Below are 9,706 nucleotides of genomic sequence, written 5' to 3'. Positions count from 1 at the left end.
GCTATTTCATGAAGGCTTGGCGAGAGACCTCTTCCTAGAGTCCCTGCACCGCTCCTGCTGCGCTGCGCCTCGGAGGCTATCTGCCCTGACACGGGGGCCGCGTGCAGGCAGCCGACAGTCGCCGAGTCCCGCGGGCAGCGGCTGGCGGGTCTGGACCTCTGCGCTGCGTGGCGGAGATTCACTCGTCTAGCGCAGACTGTCACCTCCAAAAATCCTTCCAATTCCCGGCCGGTCTCTCTTTAGTGGAATTTTGCTAGGAGTTTCTCAGCAGGTCGAATCTAAGCGTATCCATGCGTCTCTCTGACCCCGTTGTTGAGGAGGTACTGAAAGCGCTGCCTCCCCTCTCGCCGCCATGTTGGATCCCCTACAATTCTTATTACACATATAGAGCATAATTTTTCATAGCTCTGGTCATATACAAAGTATATGCACACCAATTCGTGTCTTCATAGATGTTCTGTGGATAATAATGTCCATCATATTCCACAATCATTTCTAACCCCATGCCCCCTCCATTCTCCTCTGCACTATCTAGAGTTCATCTATTCCTCCCATGCTCCCCCTACCTACCCCACCATGAATCAGCCTCCTATATCAGAGAAAACATTTGGCATTTGGTTTTTTGGGATTGGCTGACTTAACTTAGCATTATCTTCTCTAACTTCATCCATTTACCTACAAATGTCATGATTTTATTCTCTTTTATTTCTGAGTAATATTCCATTGTGTCTATATGCCACATTTTTTATCCATTCATATACAGTAAATCAATAAATATATAAAAAATGTTCATCATCACTAGCAATTAGAGAAATGCAAATCAAAACTACTCTAAGATTTCATCTCACTCCAGTCAGAATGGCAGCTATAATGAAGACAAACAACAATAAGTGTTGGGGAGGATGTGGGGGAAAAGGCACACTCATACACTGCTGGTGGGACTGCAAATTGGTGCAGCCAATATGGAAAGCAGTGTGGAGATTTCTTGGAAAATTGGGAATGGAACCACCATTTGACCCAGCTATCCCTCTCCTTGGTCTATACCCAAAGGACTTAAAAACAGCATACTACAGGGATACAGTCGTATCAATGTTTATAGCAGTGTAATTCACAATAGCTAAACTCTGGTCCAATTTTTAAATTGGGGTTCCAACTTTCACTGCACCTTGGAATTATCTGAGGAGCTTTAAAAAAGTACAGATGTTGAGTCCTACCATCTAGATACTTTTGATACCAGTGGTCCTGCATTAGTTTGGGCTTTTGTTAAATCCTCTTAGAGTATTCTACTATAAAAAGTGTTGCCACAAACTCCTGTACTAAGTGATTTAAAATTTTACCATCATCCCTCATCATTGATTTATTTAGTACCATGATGTCTCATGCTTTATGCTAGGTTTGGGGGTAACATATATTAGAGACAGACTCCACTTTTGGAGAGCTCACACATAGACACACAACTAGCAATTTTAGTAGTCGATGAATGCTAAGGGTGAGGAAATCACACATGCCGTGGGGGCCGGAGAAGTGCACTGAACCAAGACTGAGGGCAGTCAGAGAGGGCTTCCTGGAGGAGGTCAAAACCTGAGTTTAACAGTAAATGTCGAATAGATACTGGATATGAAAATGAGTCAGCTGAGCTGGAGGTACACATATACAAAAAGTACAGAGTGAAAGGAGAGCCCAAGAGACCTTTAGAAATCCAGTAATTCAACAAAGCTGGAGAGTACTGCTGAAACAGGAGCAGGGTTACAGGGTCTCTGAATTCCAGCTAAGCATTTGGAAACTTGGGACAGGGATATTAAGAAATTTTAAGGAAAAGAACCATGTGGTTAGAGTTGCTGTTTAAATGTCCTGTGTGGAGGACAGACTATTAGAGTGAGGTCAGTTAGGCACAGAGGTCAGTGAACAAGCGGCTGTCATGAGGTGGTGGATGATGGTGGCCTGAACCAAGGTGGTAACTATAGGGACAGATCCAACTGGAGTAAAAAGAAAAACAAAAAGTGCACATGGAACTTGGTAACTGGGAGTTGTGAGGTTAGAAGAGTCAGCAGGCTGGAAGTAAGTGAGTCCTAAGACACAGTCAGAGTGGGCTTTACCTTCCATCCTTAGCCATGTCAGGGAAGAGAGCTGGAGTAACAGGTGGGAGACAGGGTGAGGTGGATGCAGAGTGATTGAGGGTGTGATTATGAGAATATTAAAGGTGTAGATGTGGGAAAGGACACTTTGATGTTTGAATATAAAAGTACAGAAGTACCTTTTGGGATTTATAATCATATATGTATGCTTCTGAAAATTGTCACTCCACGTGGAACTGGGAGAAGACGGCACATTGAGGAATCATCCTTGGGATGGGGGTGGGGTGGTTGCATGGATGAGTGGCCTGGGAGCATGCCTGCTGGGCAGTGCTGAGAAACATGCTCTAGTACTCCTGGGTTTGCCCTGCTACCGGCTAATGTAGCTGAAGTGCAGCTGATAAAGTTTGGACAAAACTCTGGAAGTGAGAGATGATCTGTCAGTGGCAAATCATATGATTCCTGGGGTGGGTGGATGGGAAAAGAGCTACAAATCATATAGAATTTGAGGAAATGGAAAAAAAAAGTCTGAAACCAAGCTTCACAATGTCTAGTGCACATCTCATTTTGCCTATGGAGACTCAATGAGCCAAAAAAATGGGAGTAACTGGAGTGAGGGCCAGGCACCCAAAGGGTGAGTGTGTGTCTTTGTCTCATTTCCAAACACAATGTAAATTGCACTGGCTAGAAATTATCTCAGCCTCTGTTGATACATATGCATCCTGTTCCCCGAGACCTGAAATGCTCTTTCCTCCTCATATATTGGATGATGCCTATACATCTTAAAGAATAGGGCTCAGGTGTCTCCTCCTCTGGAAAATGCAATCCTTCATGGCCTCCAAGCATGGTCTTCCACCCCACCCCAGTGTTCCCTTTACCCTTTCCCACATTCCAATTCTCAGTTTCTACACCTGTTGCCTCTTCAAGTCACTGGATGGTCTTGAAAACCACAAGGTAAATGGTCAAATATGTGTCAATGTGCGTATCCACAAATTCATGTACAGTTGTTACAGGGGCCCTCTGAGGTAAGTGAAGCACTATTTGCACATTTTTGAATTTGAAAACATGCTTGTGGCTGGGATATTCATAAAGCAAAGATTCCTGAGTCTGCCGTGCCTTAGGTCTGCTGAGCACCACACAGGGTTCTCTATGGGCCTTGAGTAAGACACAGGCCCAGCACAGAACTTCTGAAGGGTCCCTGCCCTGTCTGAGTGACCTCTCCCTTTCTTCTCTACAGGGAAGGCTCCCAGTGCGCTGGATGGCAATCGAGTCCCTAAATTACAGCGTGTACACAACCAACAGTGATGTGTGAGTAATCTTCTTATTGCTAAGGGATTTTTTCCCCCCAAGAAAAAATCAACATCTAACAGGCTTAAAAGAGAAGCAGGAATATCCTATACTTCTGTGGAGAAAATATAGAATAAATGAAGCCACAGAACAGTTTCCAGAGTGTAAAATCACTGACAGCAGGTTTGGGGGCTCCTTTGCTTCACATTGTGTCCTTGTGATCTCTAGAGGAAGGGCATATGATCCTGCCTCTGACGCCCCTTCCTGGACCTAGCTCTGAGGACACAGCCCAGAATAGTTGCTGGTGAGCACAGGTGGTGGCATAGTAGGGCCATGTCTGCCTGCAGTGACAAGTCTTAGGCTGGCAGTGGTCAAAAGGATTGGGATTGAGACTGGACCATCTTGTCTTGCACCCCATTTTCAGAAGAAAAAGCTGAGGCCCAGAGGGTGACTTGTTTCAGAGGTTTTGCTTATGCCTACGTTGGGGACTGGCAGCTACTATATCCTCACTTGCAAGGTCCCTTTCATATATTATCTCTGCATAATTCTGAAGCAGTGATTGGTCTCCCCACTTTCATAAAAATATGCTAAGATATTCTGATCCGCACAATTGCAGAGACAGAATTCTCTCACTGCTGGTCATCTAACTCTGGAAAGTTAAAAAACTTTCAAAGACATGGCCACATTTCCCAGGAGCTGAGGTGGTCTTTATCCTTTCCTCAGAGGGCAATTGGCTCCTTTAAAAAAAAATCCTTTCTATCTGTTGGGTACAACAATTAGCAATAGTTGTGAACTAATGGCAAAAATAAATAAACAAATAAATTAAATGAAATATTCATTTACCAGCCCTCAGTTGTGTTTGCACGAGGGGCCTTTGAGATAAAGGACTGGGTTTCACTTGGTCAATTCGCCCCGAGTGCTGAGTCTTGGGTGACTGTTGGGTGACTGTTTTCCATCTCTGTTGTAGATCTGCCCCCTCAGCATTGTTATATATATTTTTTCTCCTCCAGCCACACAGTAATGCAGTTTCTAGACAATCTGCAATAACAAAAGGGTAAAAATCTGTATTTCATAGTTGTATAGAATAAAACTTTAGTTAAAATATTTCATATATATATACACACATACATACATATATACACACACATACATATATATACACACACACACACTCACTAAGAGGCTACCAAATGTTCAGTAGTTTGGCCTGGGTCATAGGAGTATTAGGTGGCAGAGAGGGGATTTGACTCAGACCCAACTGGCTTAGAATTTTCCTCGTTTTTCACAGTACTACTTTGCATTTCCTACTTAAAGTAATTTAAGGGTTTTGGCAAAGTGAGCCCATTTCCCTGTTATACCCTTCCATTGGCCTACAAGGAGCCCACACTGTGTGCAGGGCCACATTCCAGGAAGCAGACATTTTACATTTCTCTGTTTGAGAAAGGATGGATCACCCTGACCTTTGGGGGCAGGAAGTGGAGTGGCCAACCTATTTGCTGATTAAAGGTTTTTTCATTCTTCCCTCCTGCAGATGGTCCTATGGTGTGTTGCTATGGGAGATCGTGAGCTTAGGTGAGTATGTTTCCCTACCAGGTGATACTGGGCAAAGGGAGGGGACCCTCCAGCACTGCCTAATAATTCCACAGGTCACTGTTTGTGTGTGGTGCTAGGATGTAACTGGGAAATACAACCTTACAGGTTTCCACAAAGTATAGTTATTCTCATGCTTCTCTTTTTGAAAGCCATACACCTAACATATGGAATACTATTGACATAGTGGCCAGGAACTTCATAGGTTGTTTCTGCTTGTGCAAGGGTATCAGAATTGTTTACTTCTACAATTTTATACTTAACTGTTCAAGAAAACTAAGGCATTACACAGAAAAAATAATAAGAACCATTATGATTTTTCCCTTATTTTTGTATCCCAAGTTTTTCTATATTAATCTTATAATTAAAAATGTACAATAGCTATTATTGGTAAAATAGGAATTCCATAACTACTGACTTTCCAGTTAGAAAAATCCTGTGGGCACAGCAGCTGTTCTTCATATAGGCAGACTTAGGGAAGAAAAATAGCTCAGTCAGTAATAGGGCTTCCCCTGAAGGAATGGTCGCACCTCGGTGCACTCTTGCCTTGCAAGTCCAGCCTGGTGCAGAGCAGGTGTTCACCTCGCTGATAGCCTGTCTCCCTCCTCACCTCTTGGCTTTGGGTCAGGATGCACTGCCTGCTATGCCTGAGGGACTCAAAGCTACACCACTTTATCTTTCAGGTGGCACCCCCTACTGTGGGATGACTTGTGCAGAACTCTATGAGAAGCTGCCCCAGGGTTACAGGCTGGAGAAGCCCCTGAACTGTGACGACGAGGTGTAAGTCAGGCCTCACCCTGAGGGCTGCTCTATCTCAACCTTCCTCTGTGTAGCTTGGACAGGTCCACCCTAATGAAGAAGTCACTGATACCTACACACCCATCAACACACACTGCATAGAGACCCCAGAGAGCTGAAGAAAAGGAGTACTTCTATACTAAGACCTTTACATAATGGAGAGGCAGGAGTAGTTTTCCAAGCATAGAAATCTAGGAGGATTTTAAGGTATGAATCTTGCCAAGACTGAAATGAGGAAGGACAACATCTGAAATAAATGCATAGAATTTTTTAATGTTGCATGGAGATTTCAGAGGCTCTAGATTGAACAAGTAATTTATTGTCCAGACTATGCCACTTTGTGAGAATGAAAACTATTAATAATAGCATACATGTAAGCCATAGGGGCAAACCTGGATGTACTTGGACCATTAGTAGACAAAGTTCCTCAGATATCACTTTGTGAGAGTCATTCCATAGGAGATTAACTCCCATCATTAAGAAATGAGTTACAAAAAAAAAAAAAAAAGAAAAAAGAAATGTGTTACAGTAAAATCATTCTAGTATCTGTAACTGACTGATAGTTGATAGCCTTTTGTGTACCTAAGATTTCCTCAAGGCATTTATTCAGTATGTGGGGTCTTGGGCCCACTCCTAGACATGCTGCTTCTGTACATCTAGGGCATGTCCCAGAGAGCTGCATAACACAAGAGGTTCTGACCACAGAGAGCACATCTTCTAGTGTCTTGCAAGAAATAAATGATACAAGGGGAAGGGAGCTCTGTGGTCAGGCAAGCTGAGAGGGCTTCATGTTAAGCCTGGTGTCAGTTCAGGCTGCTATAGCAAAGTACCATAAACTGCATGGTTTATAAGCCGAAACATATTTCTTACCATTCTGAAGGCTGGGATCCAAGATCAAGGTGCCAGTGGATTTGGTGTCTGGTGTCTGTGAACCGTTTCCTGGTTCTGAGGTGACTGCCCAACATTCAGTCCATCACACCTAATTAAACAGGCCTTTATTATTGTGATAGACATTTATTTAAACTAATATACATGCAGACCAAATGATTTTTAAATTGTGTGCTTCAGGCTTAACCAATTTTGTAAAAATACTACGAGGACTGTTATGTCCACAGATTTCCAGTCTTCTTTCCTGAATGACCTCTTTGATATTATCCTCTTCCTATTTTTGTTCCCTGCTCTTTAGGCAAGATCTGATGCCTCATGGTCTGGTCCAGGGCTCTCTTGATGCAAAACACCCTGTCATTCTAAAGGTCCTCAGGAAGCCTTCTATGGCTTCTTTTACATTGTATCATCTCGCATTAACCCCAGCTCATTAAATCCTGTAGCATTATAATACCATTTGTGAATACCATCCAGCCACCATCCTGATGCTGCCACAGCAGGCCTGCTTGCCATTTTGACCCTGGAGCCTTTTTTTTTTAATGACAGGGCTTCTGAGAGTCTTGCCTCTAAGAGGAAGATGCCAGGGTAGCATTTTACAAGACACACTCCCATTCTGAGAGGTAGTATTCTAAGAGAAATGCTGCTCCACACACAGAACAGTTCATTCTGGATGATCCGAATAGTGGAAACCAAGATCCTGCAGGAATAGCACTCAGGGTGGAGGAGAAGGGATGTGGATAGAGAGCCAGGAAGCCTAGTGGAAACTTCCGGCTGCTGTGCTCTCATCTTCTGCTAATTCTCTTTCCTCTCTTCCTGCCCCACACTAAGACACACCCAGGACTGAAGCACAGAGTTAACCCTTAAACTTCTTGTTCTCAAAGGTATGATCTAATGAGACAATGCTGGCGGGAGAAGCCCTACGAGAGGCCTTCATTTGCCCAGATATTGGTGTCCTTAAACAGAATGTTAGAAGAACGAAAGGTGAGTGGACACTTTGAAGCAGGAACTCTTTAATTGGAGTTCCTGAAGCACCGAGGGCGATTCATCAAAAATCACGGATACGATTTTAACGAGTTCTTAGATAATATAGGGATATAAAGGATGTGCCCCCCAATTCCAAGGAAGTTACAATTAGAGGGAAATAAATTTGTGTACAAGATAAAGTCATATACAGGCTAGAACAACACACAGACTTACCCTATTGGGGCTAGAAAGAATCTTGGGCCTATATGCTGACCCTTTAATTTTGTAGGCGAAGAAACACACTCAGGTAAAAGTAACTTGCTGAATGACACTCAGCAAGTAGATAATCAAGTCTAGATTACAGGTTACTAAAGGGAGGATCAGGAATCCTATCAATATTTTTAAAAGGTAGTTGTCTGTTGAGCCCCAGATTGATACAGCTAAGTAAATCTAGGAAACAGATTTTGGCTTCACCAAAGCCCGAGTGGTAATTTAACCAGTAATATGGGTAAGATCACTCCTGGGACACATGAACAGAGCAAGAAGCCCCAGAGAACTTATTTCAGGGGGAGCATTGAGAAATCATGAGAAACAGAAGCTCAAAGACTAAGGACAGGAAGCATACGACATCCACTTTCAGGAAAAAAGTCAAATACAATAGAGAGATTGAGGACAGGAAAGTGTCCCTAAAGATCTAGGATGTGAATTGAAACAAGCAAAGAAAACTAGGGTATCATCGTTACTGCCCCTGCAGAGGCAGAGCTGAGGCTGCCTGTGTCTGAACCAATCTTGCTCTTCCAGACCTACGTGAACACCACGCTTTATGAGAAGTTTACCTATGCGGGCATCGACTGCTCTGCTGAGGAAGCAGCCTAGGACAGAACATCTTCACCTGCGTGTCCTGTGTTCCCCTTCACTGGCATGAGAGATCCTTGATGCAAGCTGAGAAAACAAGCAAGCCTCTGCCAAGAGATGTGATATAGGAGTGTGTACATATATTGCTGTACGTCTGGGACCTTCAACCCCAACCCCCCGAGTGGATCTGTAGTATACTCTGACTCCAGTAGGACTGTATATACTGTTTTAAGTAAGAATGTGCTGAAATCTGAGTGCCTGTGGTTATGCAATAATATATTTTTCTAAAAACATGGACTTCATAGGAAGGTATGAGACTACAATTACTGTAATACATAATTTGTTTATTGTCCTAGATATTTTTTGATATTTGCCTTTATAATTGAATGCTATAAAATATTTAGCTGTGTAGAAGCAAAATATGGTTAATAAACCTAGCAGTTACCCTGAGAGCACAGGTAAGAAAAGCGAGGAAGATATATGAATTCTAACAGGATATGGGTTAATATTTAAGAATATCTGTTACATTCAAATGATGTGGAAGATCTTTCTATCAATTTCACCCCTTACCTGAAGAAGCCAGTCCAATTTCATTTGATCATATGACAGCTTTGTCTTCTGTTTCTACAGCCCCTAAGTCAGCATTCTGAACTGACACCTAAAAAATTTCTTAGACACCTAAGAACCTTCAGAAAAGTATAAACAAGGTTAATAGATGAATTAGTGGAATTTACCTTTTGGTTTCTATGGTAATATTGACTTGTGTATTCCAATAAATAAAATAGCCAGGAGAGAGATTTGGGAGATGTGTGACATGTATCATATTGAATTAACATTCCTACATGTATTGCACATTGTAAAAAGTTTGTTTAGATCAGTTGTGAGTTTACCATTTAAGCTGTAAAAACATGTTGCACCGAGATCATATAAGTGAATAAATGTCTTGCCTATCCATGGTTTGTCCAGGATTATGTCTCCTAGGAATTGCCAAATCTTTGTTATATTTTAAGAAAATTTTCTTTGATTATTAACTTCTGTCAGTAACAAACATGTAGAGTGGCTGCTGGTGAGTATACGCTATCAGACAACAAAATTCAAAGCTCACAAAGTCGGAAAGGTCTCCTAGAAGCCTTCTATCTAGTTCATTTTCTTGTCTCAGGGCAGCATATCTTTGGTATTTTCCAATGTGAACCCAGGGCTTAGAATTTTTTGTGTTACAATGTTCAATAGCAGTTCAACATGCTACATAAAGTTTG

The 9,706-nt window shown here is 42.4% G+C and overlaps 1 protein-coding gene across 4 annotated transcripts in view; it reads left to right on the top strand.

Moving 5' to 3' along the window:
• The window catches only part of Tek (TEK receptor tyrosine kinase), a 113,211-nt gene extending 103,809 nt beyond the window's left edge, over positions 1 to 9,402 (top strand). For all 4 annotated transcript variants that reach the window (XM_015492476.2, XM_015492477.2, XM_015492474.2 and 1 more), the window contains 5 exons: positions 3,310 to 3,380; positions 4,891 to 4,931; positions 5,633 to 5,729; positions 7,514 to 7,613; positions 8,397 to 9,402. In XM_015492476.2, coding sequence (XP_015347962.2) covers positions 3,310 to 3,380; positions 4,891 to 4,931; positions 5,633 to 5,729; positions 7,514 to 7,613; positions 8,397 to 8,471 — 384 coding nt within the window. In that variant the 3' untranslated portion in view covers positions 8,472 to 9,402. The remainder of the gene's footprint in view (positions 1 to 3,309; positions 3,381 to 4,890; positions 4,932 to 5,632; positions 5,730 to 7,513; positions 7,614 to 8,396) is intronic.
• The last annotated feature ends 304 nt before the right edge of the window (positions 9,403 to 9,706 follow it).

This window comes from Marmota marmota, unplaced genomic scaffold, assembly GCF_001458135.2.
Source record: "Marmota marmota marmota unplaced genomic scaffold, marMar, whole genome shotgun sequence".
Classification (NCBI taxonomy): domain Eukaryota; kingdom Metazoa; phylum Chordata; class Mammalia; order Rodentia; family Sciuridae; genus Marmota; species Marmota marmota.
Note: the sequence above shows the minus strand (reverse complement) of the source record. Positions and strands in the feature narration are given on the sequence as shown.